The 20,942-nt window shown below is 40.1% G+C and overlaps 1 protein-coding gene across 3 annotated transcripts in view; it reads right to left on the reverse strand.

Moving 5' to 3' along the window:
• The window catches only part of LOC121632102 (myosin-16), an 88,327-nt gene that overhangs the window by 57,802 nt on the left and 9,583 nt on the right, over nucleotides 1-20,942 (reverse strand). For 2 of the 3 annotated variants that reach the window (XM_041973285.1, XM_041973283.1), the window contains exons 1-2: nucleotides 2,848-3,209; nucleotides 379-606 (exon numbers count right to left, since the gene is read on the reverse strand). In XM_041973285.1, the coding sequence (XP_041829219.1) occupies nucleotides 379-606; nucleotides 2,848-3,000 (381 nt within the window). In that variant the 5' untranslated portion in view covers nucleotides 3,001-3,209. Of the gene's footprint in view, nucleotides 1-378; nucleotides 607-2,847; nucleotides 3,210-20,942 lie in introns of those variants that run through there. The other variant, XM_041973284.1, reaches the window with a different exon arrangement.

The raw sequence follows: 20,942 nt of genomic DNA on the forward strand, positions 1-20,942 counted from the left end.
TTTCTGTCCGCCAATCAGTGGATTTTATTGTTAGATGCCAGTAGCCCCACCCTAACCGTACAGTACCATTTTTCTGTGGACCAACAACTGAAGGGGGTCCATAAATGGTACGGTATGGTTCAGTTGTATGGGCCTCTTTTATAATGACACACATAAAATAGCATACTGGACCGCACCAGCCCAAACCAAACCACTCAATGGAAACGGGTCGTAAGTTTATGAAAGATCAGAAATAATAAAGAAAACACAAAATTCCTTAGTTTTACTAAGTTTTATTAGTTTCAATTAATTCTATAGTAAAAGAATAATTGCCTTCACCTGCTTTAAAGTCTTCAGTGCTTCAAACAAAATATCTTGTGTTGCAGTTTCAAAGTGTACCTGTTTGTCCTGCTCCGCCACGGTCAGGGCGCTCTCCAGATCATCAAGGTCTTGTCTGAGGCTGCTACACTCTACCTCCAGTCTGTCCCTGTGCAGGGCCAGCTGGGCTGAGCAGACCTCCTCCTCCTCCAGACGATCTGAGAGGCCGGACAGCTGCCGCTCCATTTCACGCCTAGCCTTCTCCAGTCGGACACAGCGTTGCTCAGACACCTGGGCGCTCTCCTGTTCCTGAAGTTTAGCAAGAATGAGACTTTAATGTGCATACAGGGTCATTTCTTTCTGTCTTGTTATATGTTATTTAGTTGTCTTGTCCAGTATTACTGCAACTATATGCTCCTTTCAGGTCATGGACTCTAGGACACCAATTTGCAGGTATACAACAGATATACTGAAGATTTGGAGAGTAGACAAACTAGTTGGTGCCTAAAGAAGGAAAGGGTCAAAGAACAAAAACAGAACAGTTAATAAAAGAATTGTGGATAAAAGGCTAATCTGAATGGATTAACTAAATAAAAGGAGCTGAAGAAAAAAATCCAGACCGTTCATCCGAAGATCTTACCGCAGGGTATAGCACAAGATGAAACTTATCCCCACATAAGTCAGAAGAAAAACCTTCTCTTTGTTAGCTTGCACTTGCCTTCATATAGCAGAGCTGAGAGGCGACACAATGACGTGCAGCTTTGACCAGATAAGCAAGTTCTCCTAAACACCAGATCACTTAGTCAACTGCCATCCATTACAGGAATGAAAGGACCTGATTGTGGGAGCGAACTCTGGTTACTGTTACTTTCTCATGGGGCAAGGCATCGAGAATGAGCTAACAGCATACCCAAATATCTGAGAAATGATCATGCAACCACATTTCCATCTGCATTCATTTCCATAAAAGCACTTAGTTTGGGTTCTTACCACGCCTCTTTAAAGCCTTGTATTATTCTTTTATTTGTGCTAGTCGTCGTGCACCCAGTGACACTGAATAGCTGTTCGCAGGTGTGAATAGAGTACAAGCCCATTCAACAAACAAAGGATATGTGCACACAGTTGCTCACGCCTGCACATATGTTCATGCACGTGGATTCAACCATAAAACAAATACAAATGTATGCAGTAATCATGCCTCTGTCATGTTCCAAGTAGGCTAATTTCACTAGATTTTAAACTGATCGTTTACACCTTATCACACAAGACTTAAAACTTTTTCAAACTGAAACAGCTGCAGTGTATTTGAGAAAACGAGTGTTTGTAATATTAAATTTGAACGTTCTGTGTAATCAATACGTGTCGAGCAGCTTCAGCCATTAAATTATTACCTTTGACAAACTATTTAAATCATTGTTCAGCTGCTGTTTCCATGATTCATAGTTTATGCTCTAAACTTTCCAAAAGTAATAATTTAACCATTACTCTCTGAATACTGGTAATCTAAATGTTTACCATTAATCCATTACTGCTTGTAATGGTCAATATTACATAAATGTCATTATTTATACTTAAAAAAGGCATAAATATTGAATGAAGTCAATTTACAGATTCCATATAAAATTAATCCTGTAGAGTTCAAATTTAAAAAAAAAATATTGCCCCATTTTCCCACATATAATAATTCACTTCTATAAACATGCACATGGATGCTTTTTTTTTAATTTATTTTTATCTTTTGTATAAAAATATTTATTAAATAATATTATAGGATATTAATAAATCTATCCTATAACAATATAGCTCCACTGTTTTCTTTCCCTGTTTATCATTTGGTCATTACAATCTATGTTACTATTATTATTATATGATATATTTATTTATTATGTATTGAGTTAAAGTGGAGTGGAGTTTATTAGCGGCTAATATGCAGACATTCCATCCTCACCCATGTATAGACTAAAAAACATCTGTAGTGGACACGAAAGGGTTAATATTGTGTGTTGCAGATGAGAGGAAAGTACCTTTACATACAGTACATCTTAAATTGACTGCAATAGAATTCTGTGTATGCAGTATTTATATGACTGTGTGGCTCCAGCCAAACATTTCTCTGGGTTTCACACTGGATTTTTTTACTTGTGCTCCAGATTTTCCTCTAGAGAGTGAACAAATTTAGCAATTGTGCTAGAAAATTTTTCATTTACAAATTCCCAAATAATAATACAGTAAATAAAGGTCAAGTTAGTTAGATTTTTGATTGTGATTTGAATCTTTTTACTTAACTCATATTCAAAATTTGGCATTTTGTCAACTTATTGTTAATTACTGCTTAGGTAGTTTGTAATTTTTGGCTGTGTTACTATGGTTACAGAGCCATAATTAAATGGAGAAACATAAAGTTAACCTAGGTTAACTTTATGAGGAAAAAAAAGAAAAAACTTTAACATTTAATCTAACATTACATTTACTAATGTTTCCATTGTTTATAACCCAACAGATAATGTATAGCTAGCCCAGAATCCACCAGCTACATCGCATGTTACCCACTCCTGCTAATCTCTGCTCCAGTGTGGTGCTGTATCCATCCCAGTCCAGTTCCTCAGGTTCTGCTTCTGGTCCAGGACCTGCATGGTTCCCATTGGTTTCCTCAGAGTCATCAGAGAGGGAGTGGCGACGCTGACTTCGTCTCACAGACATCATCTCAGCGATACTTCCTCCAGTTTGTTACTGCCTTGCTTTGCAGACCTCACCTGTTTCACAATGCGGCAGCTCGCCCGACAGTGTAACTGTGCAACTGCAAACAGGCTTAAGCTCCTCTTTTTCTCGTCTTATGAATGGCATGCAGCTGTTCTGAATGTTCCAGGTGAGTCTGAAAAGGAGGAATGGTAGTAATTCCCTGATGGTGCTCTGGTCTGGTTCTCTCTCTCACGACGCGCTCCTCTGCTCACCTTTCTTTGCTTTAATCTGTCAGCCCTCTCTTCCTCCTTTTCCTTTTCTTCTTCTCTTGCTTTCACTCAGTCTTTCATCTGCATTTCATTTCTGGGTGTGCTGGTACAATGCTGAAATCCAAGCATTCCTCTCCACTCAAGTCCAGCTGGCGGTAACACAGACAGTAGCCACGGCTCGGTCTTTCTTTAGAGTGTTTCACTAAAACAACCACCTCTACTGTCTTCTTACCCCTCCTCCAGAAACAGGTGGCTCTCTCCTGTTTACAGTGGGGGGCTCCTAAGGTGTCCCACAAGGGAGGTGGCTGGTATAGGATGTCAGGTCAGGGGAAAAACCTCAAACATTGTGCAGTGCTACCACAGAAAGTCAGCCCTCAGCTGTACCATCAAAGCCACAGACAACAAAACAAGGGCAGTGTTCCAGACTAAGAATGCCTTTTCTTCCCTCAGTTATAATTGATTTAAATGTCTTGTGCGCAGACGCCCACATGGTCCCCCCCCCCCCCCCCCACTGCACCCCACAATGCCCTGGCATTCATCTTAGCAGGAACAAGGAGACATATTGTGCTTCCACTCAAGTATGGCTGGTTTTCGTCAATGAGAACAAAAACTAGACGAAGCATGTCCTTATCTAGAGTCAACATTAGCCAGGACCACGAGATGGGATGGTGATTAATATTCGATGGGAAAATTTCACCATCAAAACTATCATTTGCTTCAATTTAATTGTCCATGAACCAAAAAGGTGCCAACACAAACTAAAGAGTGACAACTTTAACTTTAACAGCTTTGGAATTTTAACTGGCAATCAAAGAAAAAGATGAGAGACAGTTGTCTAATCCACCAGTAGTAATCATGAAGCATTTGCCCAGATCACATGGTTTTCTGTTTGTTCAGCTGTCATGTAGATCAGGGTTATTCAGTTCGGTCCTACAAGGTCCGCAATCCAGCAGGTTTTTCATGTATCCCTGCTTCAACACACCTGACTCAAATCAATGAGTCACTGTGCAGAACTTGATTGGCTGTTAGATCGTTTAATTTGATGCAGGTGTGTTGAAGCAGGGATACATGGAAAACCTGCTGGATTGCGGACCTAGTAGGACTGAACTGCATAGCCCTGATGTAGATGTTAAAGCAACACTGCTGATTTTTACACCGTCGTGCTACTTCTACATCAGTTGTTGAGCTTGTCACCATATTTACTGGAATGCAGACGTGAATGGTGTTACCTGGACCCAGGACAAAAAGCCAGTATATTGTTTTCTCAAATCCTGATTTCATTTATTTATTTTTTGTATTAGATGGGGAATGGCCCACTTCTAAGTAGCTTTTAGCTCTACTTGCTTTTATTTTAATCTGAGTGGTCTGACTGTTCATAACATAATTTCACTTCAAATGAAAAAAAAGAAAACTCTTAAAATGCATCTGAAACTGTTCGTTATTGTTAGCATGTTTAGGAATTCTTTTTTGGAAAATCAACTTGAATAAAGTACCTCTTTCTAGGAGCTTTCAGCTACATCTCATGGCCTTCATTTTAGCTCTATTAAGTAATCTAACACTATTTAAGTCAGAAAAGAAAGAAAATGTGAAACACAAACAACAAAACTAATTTTAGCCAGTCTCTGCCAAAAGAACAAATATTTGCAGTTCAACCAAATGAGCCAAACACATCTGCACTGCAACTGGATTCAAGATGAAATGTGAAAATATGAAAATACATGGTATTCGGTTATGATTTCAGGAACTGGAGGGAATTTGTGGAAACAATTTCAAAACATATATACAGCAGCGATGTCAGCGTCACGTTAACATGTTAACATGTTAACATGTTAACATGAGACAAATTCATCCCCATTCACTCTACAGCAGTAGCTTTGATCCAAAACCATAGACTGCAGCCTTTAAAAGGACCTAAACCTAGAAATGCTGCATGAGCACCAATGCCCAGAGGCAGCCAACACCTCTGAAAAAAGCAAGAAAAAAGAAAAAAGAAAAACACTGGATTTCTGAGAATTCAGATTATTGTATAATACCAATGTGGTCTGGGTTCTTGACTGTGGAGGCGGCGCAGCGACTTCTGTTACTCCCACGTCAGCATTCATAAGCTTCAGACCCTGGTCTGCAGACAGCATCGTGTCCAACGTCATATCTGAGAGGCTGCCAGAGAATCATTTGCAGGAATGCAGCCCATTTAAATCTGCATAAGGCTCAAAGGGACACATTATGATCTGAATCAATTTTCCCATTGACCTGCTGTGAACGGGAAAATAACCTGCTTAATATTGCAGTCATTTCACTCATTTGCTCTGAGGTGATTTAACTCTAGCCGTCTGTCACACCGATGATCACCGATGCTCTTCAGCTGCTTGGTGCTTCAAGCTTATATTCATGTAATGTCTCAGGATTTTAAAATATTGCCTTTACATGGCAGAAAGCGTGGAATTTACCTGCCAGCAACCTTTCAACATCCTCAAGATGAGATGAATGATGCCACCAGAGGAAAGAAGAGCGGATTCTGCTGTCGGATGCTTTCAACCCAAGATATTTACTACTGAGTCTTGTAAAGAAAAACAGAGTCTGGATCATCATTCTAACAATTCTGTTAAATTTGACTTTATGCTGGTGATGCTTTGATCTTATTGGATGCTGATGTTTGATTGGCTGTCAGTTGGAATTATGGCATGCACTTCTTTAGTGGGTGAAAGTTCACAGCAGTAAACCTGACATGAGAACTGGATGATTGAAAATTTTCTGAAAACTGAAGTCCTTGTCTGTGTCCCTGATAGATTTCTGCCTTAGATAGATTAGATAGCATCTCTCAGCCCACTTGTCTCTAAAGTCAAACCTTCACTTAGAAACCTCGGTGTAACTCTGGACTCGACCTGGTCTCTGGATGCTTATGTTAACGTAAGTCACAACGTGTCTCGGCATGAGTTGGAAATGATCCTGCTTGCTTTTATTCCATCATGTCTAGATTTCTGCAATCTGCTCTTTACTGTAAAAAATACCTGGACTGTCTACACGTTGTTCAGAACGCTGCAAGGCTCTTAACAAAATCATCAAAGCATCCTCATGTCACCTCATTGTTCATTCAAGTTGCACTCGCTCCCCTTCCTACAGAGTTCATTTTAAATGTTGGTTTTAACTTTAAGAGCATCACATGGTAAAGCACCAGCTTATACCAGACTGTCCTCAGCCATACGTCCTCGACAGGTCCCTGGGGTCATGTGATCAGGATCTGCTGGCCGTGCAGCAAACAGGGTTAAAAGCGAAAGGCGAGGCTTTGCAGCAGTTGTTCCTACTCTGAGCTTGAGATCTGTGGACTCAGTTGCTTTTGTTTAGTTTTGTTTGTGGTGTTTTATATTTTATTGTTTCTTGCATTTCTTTGTGAAGCACTTTGTGATTTTTGTCTTGATGCACTACAGAAATAAAATTTTTCTTACTTTTACTCAATTAATTTTAGAAGACGGGATGCTAGTTAAAACAACAGGTTCTGAATCGGTGGTTCTCTGAATTGAGGGGTTTCAGTAGAAAGATTATTTGTTTAAAAACACCTGTAAGCATTTCATGCAAAGTACACACAAATACAGTTTTAAAAAATGTTTTCCTTCTTCTGTTGTATGAAGCGACATAGTCAAATGTAACTTTTCTTCTTGTTCTGAAAGTTATTCCGCCAACTACATCAGGTTTGACCAGATTTGGTCCAAAACTGGTGACGTTGAGGTTTTAGGTTGTGTATCAGTGTTGTTGTATGTAGCAGTGTACTTTTTAACACAGGGGAAAACAACTCTGCTCCTTGTGAGCTGTTGTCCTGCAGGTTTTAGATGTTTCCCTAACACACCTGATTCCAATTAAATGGATCCAACAGCTTCTCAACTTCTGCTCAGTGACTCATTAATTTGAATCAGGTGTGATGAAACAGGGAAACATCTAAAACTTGTGGGGCTGCAGCTCTCGATGACCAGAGTTGCTTACCCCTGCCTTAAAAGGACAGTGATTGAAAATTTCTCATTTCTAGATTGGAATAATAAAAAATGTGAAGAACTAGAGGAATAATTTCACCATGACGTCACACACCGTCTCTCTGATCTCCAGTCTCGTGTTTACCAGCCGGCCAAGCCACGCGTTCACGTACGTTCATGTGAATGGTCGCCTCCTCCCTTCTCTCGGAGCCCTCGGTCCTCCCTCCCTATACAAGGCTTCAGCCAGTGAGCAAAGGCAGCGCACTGAAGATGACCAGGAACCGACATTACCTCAATAAAAAAACCAACAGTTGCTAGCGAAGAGGTTGTTGGATAGAGAAAGGGACAGAACCTGGATTAACATTGGCCTTGTATTTTCAAAGAGCAAAGCGCTGCGAGAGCTAAAGAAGCTACAGTTTGACTTGTAGTTAGCTCTTCTGGACAGTAAGTAACAACATAAATGTTCTAAGTTACTTTGACATGTTTTACAAAATGATGACATTATCTTGCTCAGTGTGTTTGCACTTTCGTTTGCAAACAAGGCGAGTGGGGGGAAGAGGTGGAGGAAGATGTGGCTCATTACACACTTTGATTTGGTCTACAGGCAGAAACAACAGCAAACCTTGCGGTGGAATAATGTCTCTTTTTGCCCCTTTAACACCTTCTTATTCTGCCGTTCTTCTATGTAGCCAACTCATCACTGAACATTTATGTGCAAACACGTAAAAAGTCCTGTTAGCAAGGTTAGCTCCTGTGTTGTCTTTAGCTAAGTTTGTGTAGATTGTCACATATTTGTGATTATAATCCAAAACCCCTAGTTTTAAAGCCTACATTCAAACTGCACATCTTAATGCTCAAATCAGATTTTCTTTTACCGAAATCAGATTTTTTGTGTGGTCATTCATGTTATCATTTAAAGTGTGAACGGTACGTGGCCCTGCAGTGACACATTGTGCAGAAGAAAACACGACATCATGCAGTATGTTTATGGAAGTAACACTAGAAATGTCACCTCAAATATTAATCTAGTCCAAAACTTCACTTTATTTCCATTCATTAGCTGCATTATCCACCCTGATTTGATTTTGATTCACCTTCCACCGGCGCAGAATTGTGATGTTTGTCTCATTTCTGTGACGTCAGTGGCATTACCGTTAAGACTGAGGTCGCTTTAATGCAGATTGGATATGCATCCAATTCAGGACCACATATGAAAGTGGCCTGGGTCGGATTAAGAGAAATTGGATTTGTGCTGTTCAGGCTGTCATTAAATAATCTGATATGAGTCACATATGGGCAAAAAAATCTGAAGTTAGCTGTAGTGTGAATGTAGCATGCATAAATGATACCATCGGAGTCAGTAAAATTCTTCCTCCTGGAGGGCGTTTTCCAAAATGTTCAGTTTTATTGGCCAAAAACTGTGTTTGTAAATAATGACATGGACAAACACATGGAAGAACATGGGGTTATCAACTTATTTGTATGCTTATGTACATGGTTTTAGTCTTTTGTCTAATAAGAGAGTGGATGGAGGACACTGACTGGCTGCGACTACACAGGTCAACATAGACATTGATCTAGAAGATCCTTAAGGACTCATTTAATGTTAAATATGCACAAACTTTGAGACATAGCTGTCTGCCCATCCTCGGCATTCATTTAGTTTGTATTTCAGCAATGGACCGGTACGAAGTTGTTTTCAACTGCCCAACACGCTCTCAACACTCACATATCCTTTTTTCAAAAGCTCATACAATTTCTACAGTTGTTGTCCTTGTTGCAGAAGACGGACGAATCTGCATTTCCTTATTCTGTGTTGAGCATAAATGGGCCTTAAAGCATGCAGGGCAGGAGTCCCCGAGGACCAGGATTGAAACACACAAGTGGAGCAGATAAAGGGAGCAGTACCATCAGAACTTTGAAGGGAACTCTGAACTCTTCACTGAAATATAGCCTAACCATGCCAACTAAAAGCACACACGGGAACACACATGTTCGTGTGCGCCCTGGTCCAGATACACCATGGTTTTGTTCCGACCTCTGGGGTGCATCAATCCACACCGGGAGCATGTCAGGTGCGGAGTCCCCGTGAGTGCAGTCCACCTAGCGCACACGGTGTGGACCAAACCATCGACTAAAACGACCGCGAATAGCAGCAGAGGCCATAACAGGGTGCACACGCACCCACTGGAAATGTGAGTGAGGGACGGGGGTGGGGGGCAATAATCGTCTGTCTGGAGTGCAAACATAATACAAGAAGTACACTTTGAAAACTGCTGTTTTCTTTTTAGATTGTCAAAAATAGTGGTTGAAGCTCCTTTTAGCAAGCAGCAAGTGGAAGTAGGGCTGGGCGATATGACCCAAATCTTATGTCTCGATATTTTTTACCTGAATCATGATATACGATATAAATCTCAATATTTTTTTTTTGTCATGTAACCAAAGAGACGTTCTAATTTACAGCCTTCAGTGCTAAATACACTTTTTTTTAAGGATCAGCAGCACACGTGCATTAAAACAGTTGACTAAAATTAAAGTAGGCTTACATTAAATTAAATGCCCCTAAAACAAACTAAATGAAAAACACTTTTCAATGACCATAATAAAAATACAGCAGTGCAAAATGTAAACGAAAAGATGTTTGTAACTCAAAACAAGATCGATATAAAAGATATTCCCTCATTCTATATTACGTCTGATTATGTCTCGATATATTTGAAAATCTCGATATATTGCCCAGCCCTAAGTGAAAGGCAGCAAACAGGTGGGAAAAAACAGCTGATAGCAGCAACTCTCAGTAGTAAATACTCAGGTATATCTGTTGCTATGGTAGCTCATCCTCTCATCCACTGATGTTCCAGAGATTTTACTCAGGTCCTGGATCATAAAATCAATTACTGACATTCTGATGAAATGCTTTAATAGCAACACCTGCAGGGCAGTCAAGAGAAGGTGGATCTAGCTTAGCTGGTGATTGGGAGCAGTGTAGGAAATGCTCTTTCTTCTGGACAGAATCTCTTCGTAGTATTTAATGTGCTATTTTTTATACTAAAAATACCTGTTTTATTGGACAAAACAGGAAGGTGATGATCCACCAGAAGACATCCTTACTAACCTATTAACCTATCAACAACCAGAATATTAATGACATTGTCCTCATTGCAACATCCCTAATGGGCAGTTATGCTGAGTGTGGTAATAAATCAGGATCCACAACACAGCTGCTGGTGAGAGAGTGGAAAGCTCCACTTTACTGACTCCAGCATTAGTCCCTGAGGCGGTTCGTACTGGATCCACTACAGTCCTACAATAAGCCCAGACTTCAGAGTTGTTGTAATTATAGGGAAAATATGACTCTAATGCACATGAATTTAAATTGGTTATTGTCATTGTGTCGCTAGTGTTTTTTATGAATTATATCAGAATTTAGAGTTTAGGGGGAAAAAAAACTAATAAAAAAACAAAAAACAAAAACATAATTATATGAGGAAAGATGGTGTAGAATGTCACTTTACCTACTGTAAAAAGTCATTTTCATTAAAGGAACAGTTATATTTAGAGTGATGTATTAATGAAGTTCAATACTAATAATTTTTTTTCCAAGTTTATAAAGTTTTTAAACTGTAAATGAGAAAAAATGTTAAATATGAACAGAGTTTATGATGGCAGTAAAATGTGTTTTTCTGCAGTTTATTGGCGGCTGACAAACAATGTACAGGTGTGCATTTGAGGGACAGAGCAAAAGAAAAGAAACTGTCCTCCATATCCTCTTAATCAGCCCTGTTTTAGAAAATTGATTATGATTAGGTGCGCACCATCCCCTGAGCAACCCTGTAAAATACCTGACAGCGGAAAAATGACTCATCTAATTTCATGCTGCAGCATCAGAGGTTGTCATGGTCTGATTGGTGCTCTGCTGACCAGGTCCCTGACTGTTTCCACCTCTGCTCATGCTGCTCACCTGTTTCACATGACATATAACTCCCTATGCTCGCTCTCCAGAGCCAGGTTGTCTGACACCTTCTCTGCTATAGCTGTTTACCACAGTGTTTTATTTTTTTTTACTTTTCTCCCCGACAGATTCGTGCCTTGGCCCTTGTCCATCTGGAATTCTGCCGTCTTCATCTTGAGCCTTGCTGTCCTCGACCTTGCCCCTTCATCTAGCCCTCAGTCTTCCTCACCATCTTGCCACTTACTGATGCACCACACTCTCAGCTGGACTGCCTCTCCAGGAAGGCAGGTTGTTCCATTCTCTCATCACTGTGAAATAAAACTTTGAACTGTTCAGTCCAAGCTTGGCTCATTTCAAGTTCGAGTTTCCCAGGTCCTTACAGCTGTATTAGATTCCATAACTTTCACTATGAAGTGTGATATATACACTGTGCTGCCTCGACCACATCCAGAAATTCTCCTTAAATATTATATAATTCTGCCTCCCCAACCTCTGTTAGGTAAAGCCTCAGAGTTCTCCTGTCCCACATGTGATGCTTCAGGTTTGTTATTATTATAGATGGATGCACTGTGATTCCAAAAGAAGCATCACTTTCTGTCTCTAGATGAACAATCGTCACCCTCAGGAGACAAATATTCCCTCCAGAATCAGAGATGACTTATAGCTGTAAAAGAGATTTATTATCAGCGAAAAATCTTTTTAATACGTTGCGTGATTTCACTGGAATCTACTCTGCATCACCGACTATGAGTGTTTCCTCATCTGCTCCATAAGGTGTCTTTCAAACAAGATTTCCTCAAACTTTGAATAAATCCCCCACCCTTCCCTGCCCTCTGCTCTCAGTTGTATTAAATTAACGATTCATGTCGGCCATTTAGTGGTAGAAAGTTGTAACAGGTTTCAGCCCTCTTTCTGGAGATAGGACCTCGTGCTTGTCGTAAACAATACTTTTTAATGTCACCACCACTGTCTCATGCATACTCTTACTAGATAGTATGACTGACCATAAATCTGAATGTGGAGGACCATCTGTCTTATGCAGGATTGCTGGTACAACAGGAGAGAGACCCAGACACCCCTCTCCCCAGCAATCTTAAGGTGTTCTCAGGCCCAAAGGGTTATTTTATCCCTCAAATAAGTCCTAAGGCTTCCCTGGGGTCTCTTCCCATAGAACGGGCCTGGAAAACCTCCAAGTGCAGACAACTAGGAGGCCCGGACCACCTCAGCTGACTCCTAGCGGTTTGGAGAAGCAGCGACTCCACACCAAACTCCCTCCAGATGTGTGAGCTCCTCCCCTGATCATTCAGGCTGAACCTGACCACCTTCTGAAGGAAGCTCATTTGAGCTGCTTGTGTCTGCAATCTCACTTTTTGTGCCACTACTCAAACCTCATAGGTGAGGACTGGACTAGAGATAGACAAGTAAAGTAAAAAGCAAAGAGCTTTGCCTTTCAGCTTCACTCTCTCACCACAACCACAACACAACAACGGACCAGTACAATGACTTCATTACTGATGATGAAGCGTCAGTCCGCCCGTCCACCTCTCGCTCCATCCTACCGTTACTTGCAAACAAGATTCCAAGATATTAAACTCGGATATTAAAGACCGAGTCCCAACTCAGGAGAGCACTCTTTTCCTCTTTCAATGAAGCACTTTCATCATGCTGAAGATCGTGGTTTGAAGAAGCTAACAGAACCACGTCTATGCAAAAAGTAGGGATGCAACCTTGTGGGTCCCAAACCACGTCTGGCACCCAATCCTACCCAATGCTGATATGTTGGGTAGGATTAAACCCCTGACCATTAAACAAACAGTTCGTGCAATGCTACCCTACACGAAACATTCACCTTTCAAAATGTCATAATTTTTTTTTTTTTTTTTTTGGAAAGGTTTTTTAAGCCTGGACAGGTACTCATTTGACATGCATTTTATCAGTTAGCTTCATTCCCCTCACCCTTCAACATCAGGTTAGTCTTCCACTCCTCTCACCTCTCACCTCCTCTCTCTTCTCCTCTACACCCTCATCCATCTGTCCCTGCCAGTCTTTTATCCCACAGATTGCCTCAGGCTGCAGAAACTAACGTACAGACTACAACTTCTTCCACATGCAGAACTTGAGCATCTGGACAGGTCTGCAGAAATCCACATTTATTTCCCATTAGGAGTAATTCAAGGGTAAAAAATGGACTTTACTCTGTTTATTTGCACCAACGCTGGTTGGAAGAGAAAGAAGCTAAATATTTTGTACTGTTTTTCTTGCAGTGGCAGCACTTTGTAGTATTTGTGTATTTGTGATAGTTGGCTGGCACTGCTATGTTTTTCCTCTGGATTTAAGATTTTTCTTTCTGTGGCACATTTTTTTTGGCATGGTAAAATCAGTCACTTTAATCCAGACTAAAATACATTTAACATTGTTTCACAGATAAAAAGTCCTGTAGGTTTCAATTTCCTGTCTGTCATATTACATAATTCACACTCACCATCATCTGACCATTTTATATACATGTATCGGGTTGAGGGTGTTTTTATTTGTGTGTATAACCACTGTGAAAGGATCAGACATGAACATTTTACTGCCCTGACTTCACTGCCTCCTTGCCATAGTGGTGCAACTTCTCATTCAGTAACTACCAGATCACCTCCCTGTGTCTTCACATCAGCTCCATTCACATAAAATCTGTTAACGTTGAACACTTTCACAGACTTTCATATGTTTTTATTTTCTGCCTCGGAGCATAACCGCTGTGAAACAATGAGTTTTATTGCAGTGATTAAACCGTAGCCATCTGAGCTCTGTCTCTTCATGCAGTCTGGATCTCAATCACAAATGTTCAGCTCTGCAAGCCTCCGGATGATCTCAGAATTACTTCTTCACTAAAAAAAAGGGTAGAGTACAGCACAGTAGACAGCGGTGGTCTGTGCACATAATTAATACATGCAGCTTCTTTGTCTTTGCTTTTTATTTGCTGGTCAAACATGTGGTAAACTCAACTATGCTGCCCCCATGGTTTCCAGTGGTACTGCTCTGCTTGCTGTATCTGGGTACGCATCTGCAAGCTCTGACAATATACTGAAATATGCACATGAAGCAGTGGTTCCCAGATTCTTTAGTCGACAACAATAATGTCAAGCCCCTCCCCCATCCCAACACCGCTACCAATTGTAGAAAAGTAATAAAAGTAGTTTAATTCAAAACAGCTCTGCTGTTTACAACAGCTGACTAGTTTATTTCTGAAGTAATCAACAAGCTTCTGTTTGTGTTCAGGATGAGGAGTCCCCAAGTGACATAGCTTGTTTGTTGGGTTCATACTGTCTGATGCTAATATTTTGAGACATACTGTGGTCTCTCTTCATTAACCATCGTTGACCATTACTTGACTATTACCAGCTCAAGACCAGAGCAAGCTATGCCTTGTCATGCTTTCTTGTCTGTTTTTTTTTTCATTGTTTCAGTGTCTTTTGCTGATTGATCACTGGTACTTTCACAAATTTGTTTATGGTTTACTTATCATGCAAAAACAGTCATAACTCTGGGCCCCCCTAATTTGGGAATCACCGACGAAAAGGATGCAGAAGAAGGACAGAAGGCTCCATCTGTGTAATACCGTAGTGCATAAATGAGGTTCAACGACAGGTTCCTGTGGTGGACATTCAGCTACAGACCACCATCCAAACAGCCCTTTTTACACACTTACTACACACTTCTCATTCACGGAAAATTGGATTTCTAAGTGGTTTTCAATGAACCAAAGAAATACAGAAGTATAAACCTTCGATGTTTAGAACCACAAATAAGAATAAATTTTCTTTTCTTTCACTTCTTCATAACTTGGTGGATAAAAATGATTTTGTATGTAGTTATGAATCAAAAGAATCTCAGACTGTCATGCTGGTGTTGACCTAACAGGGTAGAAGTGATGAAGTGCATTAAGGTTGATTAACAAGCAGGAATTCATCAGAAACATCAGATGAAAGATGTGTGAGGCGTCACACCCCCACAAGCTTGAGCAGATGATGTGTATAATGACGAACAGGACAAAATGTTCCTGGAAAACTGGAAAACTTCCTCACAGGCCAGAGCAGCACTAAACAGCTCTGACAAGTGGTCACATTTCTACTTGCAGTCAGATCAGGAGGGCTCCCCAGTATGAATTATACTCGCTGCTCTGTCCCCTCCACAGATTAACACCATTATTTATGGTTGGCTAATCTAAGCAGTGAAGAAAAGGCAATGTGGGAGCCAATGCACACCTGGTGATTTCCAGAGAAAAGTTATGTCTTTCTGCACAATGGTAATAAAAAGCAGAAGGAAGTTATAGATGAAGCACTGTGCTGCTGCTGTTCAGTGTGTGGTTTGGAAAGGAAACTACATTTTCTTTAATGTTAGACCTTGTAATCATTTCAATAAGTAATAAGGGTTTCTAAATCGTCTGCTAAGCGGCTCAGCTTTAGTAATGATTGAATCTCATGGGCCGGGAGTGTTTTCCATAAACACTGAAAACGGCAGTGCCGTTCCACACTCCCACTGAATCTGCTGCATCTCAGAGAGATTATCTCACACACTCTATCAGATGAACCCTATCTTCTGCATATACTAAAATGCCATGGACCCCCAGCTCTACCCTGTGCTGAAACCATGCTTGGTTTTAGGCTTTCAAAAGTGAGATTCTCACTGTATACAGTATCTCACAGAAGTGAGTACACCCCTCACATTTTTGCAAATATTTTAGAATATCTTTTCATAGAAGAAAACTCTAGAAGTGAAACTTTGACATACAGAATACAAACAATAGAAACTCAACTTTGATCATTACACCAGCAGCAGCCTGAAGCGTTGATCCAAGGCAGGATGGATCCATGTTTTCATGATGTTTCCAGCAGATTCTGAGCCGAGCATCTGAATGTGGAGCTGAAATGGAGACTCATCAGACCAGCAACGTTTCTCCATCTTCTATTGTCCAGTGTTGGTGAGTGTGTGTGAATTGTAGCCTCAGTTTCCTGTTCTTAGCTGACAGGAGGAACCCGGTGTGGTCTTCTGCTGCTGTAGTCCATCTGCTTCAAGGTTGGACGTGTTGTGTGTTCAGAGATGCTGTTCTGCAGACCTTGGTTGGAACCAGAGCTTATTGGACTTCCTGTTGTCTTTCTATCATCTCCAACCAGTCTGCCCATTCTCCTCTGACCTCTGACATTAACAAGACATTCTGGTCCAGACAACTTTTGCTCACTGGTTATTTTCTCTTCTTCAGACCATTCTCTGGAAACCCCAGAGATGGTTGTGTGTGAAAATCTCAGTAAACATTCAGACCAACAACCATGCCACATTCAAAGTCACTTAAATCTCTTTCTTCCTCATTTATTTACTTCACTCATTTTCACCAGTTCATGGAAAATATGAGCTGATTGTGAATCTGATGGCAGCAACACGTCTGTAAAAAGTTGAAACAGGAGCAACAAAAGGCTGGAAAAGTAATTGGTACAAATCTAAAGCAATTGGAGGGGCATTAGACAATTATTTAAGTTAACTGGCAGCAGGTCAGTAACATGACTGGGTATAAAAGGAACGTTTCAGAGAAGCAGAGTATCTCAGATAGCAAGATGGACAGAGGTTCACCAATCTGAGACAAACTGGGTCTAAAAAACTTGTCTCCAGACTTTGAAGATCACACCATCTACAGTGTATAATATCATCAAAAGAATCAGAGAATCAGGAGGAATCTCTGTGTGCATTTGACAAGGCTGAAAGTTAAAACCGGATGATGGTGATCTTCTGTATTAAAACCAGACACGATTCTCTACTGGAAATCACTGCATGGACTCAAGAAGACTTCCAGAAACCACTGTCTGTTCACCCTGAAATCCATAAAATGCAGCTCCATCGTGCAAAGAAGAAGCCGTATGTGAACAGGATCCAGAAATCTTCAGGATCTTCTCTGGACCAAAGCTCATTTAAAATGTTCTGAGTGGAAAACTGTTCTGTGGTCAGATGAATGAAAATGTGTGTCCTGCAGACTAAAGAGGAGAGGGAGCATCCAGCTTGTTATCAGTGGACAGGTGAAAAGCTGCATCTCTGATGGGATGGGGCTGCATTAGTGCCTATGGCGTGGGCAGCTTCCACATCTATGAAGCTCCATCAATGCTGAAAAGTTTATGGACTCAAAAGAGCCAAGACAGAAATTTATGAAAAAGAAAAAAGAAAACCAGGTGAACTGGAAAAGTGTTGTATAAAAATTACCAAGAGTCTGGAACGAGTAAAAGTATATAAAGTTTATTTACAGGAGAAGTGTTGAATACAGAATTACTTGCAAGTAATGAGAGTGGTCGTCCCGACTCACGTGAAGTCGAGAGAGACTCTGGGAGGCAAGAGGAAAAACAATAGTTCTACATTTCTCCTTCCTGAAGACCTTGGGTGGACACACAACTCCAAGAGTTGGCGTCAAAACAACCTCACATAGTTGTGTCTCCACCAGAACCAGTCTAAGGGTCTGGGGCAGGACCAGATAAGGTCATCTTACCCTTGTAGTGAACTTTTAACAAAGCATGTGTATGAAGAGCATAAACCTTAAAAGGGAATTAAAGTGTGATGAGTAAAATTGTACAATGTAAAAAGTGTAATATAGTAACAATCAGTGTAAATACAAGCTATAAATGAATATAGTAAAGGAAGTAATTATAGGTGTGACTATAATATTATATATAGAGCATAATAAGTAAAATTTCTTCCACACAAAGGAACATAAAAATACTTTAAATCCGATTCTGTTACCAAAAAGAAAAGAAATAAGAGATGGAACTGATAAATTATTAACTTTAGAAGTAGCAAAGAAAGCTAAATTTCTTAGACAATCTTATTATGAAATGGGGCCCAAAGCTAGTAGACAGAGCCTTGATCTTCTCTCTATTGCAAATAAACAAAATGATCTACTAATATCTCCTATAACAAGAAATGAAATAGAGAAGGCGATTGGTAGACTCAAAACAAATAAGACTCCTGGTAGTGATGGACCTCCATCAGAATCGTATAAATCATTTCACGTCAAACTCAAACCAGTGAAGGAAACATTATTTAATCACACATCAGAGCAAGGAATTCTTCCCCCCTCCTGGAGAGAAGCGATTATAACAGTCGTTCCCAAAAGGAAGAAAAGTGAGATGTGTTCAGATTATAGGCCGATATCCATATGTAGATTATAAGATCTATACTTCAGTTATAGCTAAAAGATATGAACAGTTTGTTGGAGATATAATTGGGGAAGATCAAATAGTTGTATCAAAAGGGTCGCCAAACCAAGGATAATACTAGGAGTCTGCATATTATAGATCGCATAAAAGAAGAAAAATTAGATCTCAAGTAGCTATTACTGCTTAGACAGACATGATTAAAAACAAACTCAACCAAGTAAGTAAAGAAACACATTTTACTTTGGGTGATGAGGAAATACAAATTAGAAAAGGAACTACAATTACTTCAGTCGCCTGCTCATAATAAGATATTTATCCCAGGTACACAGGATTTGACATATAAACAGTGGATTAACTAAGGTATAACAGCTAGGCGTGTACTAAGGATGGATGTTTTAAAAATTTTCAAGAACTAAAGAAAGAGTTTGACTTGAGAAACCAAGACCAATTCCACTGCTTTCAATTAAGAGACTTTTATAATAAAAAACTAAAAAGTAATATTGATCTTAATATTAAAAAAATTAGTAAAAATGATTATTGAAATATATCATTCTGAGAAGTACAGAGTTTTATCTTGCCTTTAAAAACATTTAATAGCTAAGAGAACCCATAATACTATAGACTTGAAACAGAAATGGGAAACAGAACTAGGAATTAATGTTTCAGAAGAGGAGTGGATGAATGTTTGGAGGACACAGCATTCAACCACAGGGAAACATTGCTGGAAAAACATAATTCGATTTTTCAGAACTTCAAAAATCACAGCTAAATATGTATTCAAAGTCCAACCCTGCTGGAGAGAATGTGGAGATGTGACTCATGCTCATGTTTCCTGGTTATGCCCTAAACTTGTGTCATTTTGGAACGATGTTCACTCAGTAATTGACAGGATATTAGGCTATGCAATTTCTAAAACATGTCTGGTGATGTACTTTGGTTGTATGGGAAATAATGTTGATAAAAATGAGATATATTTACTAAAAATATTATTAGCAACCTGTAAAAAATGGTACAGATCAGAACCACCTACCATTAAAGACTGGCTACGAATTGTAAAAGGAATATTTGAGATGGAGATCCTGGCACACAGACTAAGGACACAAGAAGAACCGTGTCTTTGCTTCAACATCATAGATTTAGGATTGTTAATCACAAAGGCTTTTGTTTTGTATTTTTCTGTTTTGAGAAAATGGTTTCCCAAGAATCTCTAATGTTTCTTGTATTTTATATTGTTTTAAAGAGAAAAGGTTAATAAAAACAAAGTTAAAAAAAAAAAAGAAAAGTACATGAAGGTTTTAGAGCAACATCTGCTTCCATCCAGACGACGTCTCTTTCAGGGAAGGTCTTGCAGGTTTCAGCAAGATGATGCTGAACCACATCCTGCATCCATCACAGCAGCATGGCTTCACAGGAGAAGAGTCCGGCTACTGAACTGGCCTGCCTGAGGTCCAGACCTTTCACCAGTACACAACATCTGGAGCATCATGGAAGCAGAAATCCAGCAACAAAGGTCCAGGACTTTAGAGCGGCTAGAATCCTGCATCAGACCTGAATGGGACAACATTCCCCTCCTAAAACTCCAGCAACTAATTTCCTCACTTCCCAGATGTTTCCAGACATGTTAGAAGAAGAGGGGATGCTACACCATGCTGAACATCACCCTGGAACTACTTTTTACACCATGTTGAACATCACCCTGGAACTACTTTTTTACACCATGCTGAATGTCATCCTGGAACTACTTTTTACACCATGCTGAACATCACCCTGGAACTACTTTTTACACCATGCTGAACATTACCCTGGAACTACTTTTTACACCATGCTGAACATCACCCCGGAACTACTTTTTACACCATACTGAACATCACCCTGGAACTACTTTTTACACCATGCTGAACATTACCCTGGAACTACTTTTTACACCATGCTGAACATCACCCTGGAACTACTTTTTACACCATGCTGAACATCACCCCGGAACTACTTTTTACACCATACTGAACATCACCCTGGAACTACTTTTTACACCGTGCTGAACGTCATCCCAGAATTACTTTTTACACCGTGCTGAACATCACCCTGGAACTACTTTTTTACACCGTGCTGAACGTCATCCCAGAATTACTTTTTACACCGTGCTGAACATCACCCTGGAACTACTTTTTTACACCGTGCTGAATGTCATCCTGGAACTACTTTTTACACCATGCTGAACATCACCCTGGAACTACTTTTTACACCGTGCTGAATACCACCCTGGAACTACTTTTTGACACCGTGCTGAACGTCATCCCGGAACTACTTTTTTACACCATGCTGAACGTCACCCCGGAACTACTTTTTACACTGTGCTGAACGTCATCCCGGAACTACTTTTTACACTGTGCTGAACGTCACCCTGGAACTACTTTTTACACCATGCTGAATACCACCCTGGAACTACTTTTTACACTGTGCTGAACATCACCCCGGAACTACTTTTTACACCATGCTGAATACCACCCTGGAACTACTTTTTACACTGTGCTGAACATCACCCTGGAACTACTTTTTACACCATGCTGAATACCACCCTGGAACTACTTTTTACACTGTGCTG

The sequence above is a fragment of the Melanotaenia boesemani genome, chromosome 21 (genome assembly GCF_017639745.1).
Source record: "Melanotaenia boesemani isolate fMelBoe1 chromosome 21, fMelBoe1.pri, whole genome shotgun sequence".
Taxonomy (NCBI): Eukaryota; Metazoa; Chordata; class Actinopteri; order Atheriniformes; family Melanotaeniidae; genus Melanotaenia; species Melanotaenia boesemani.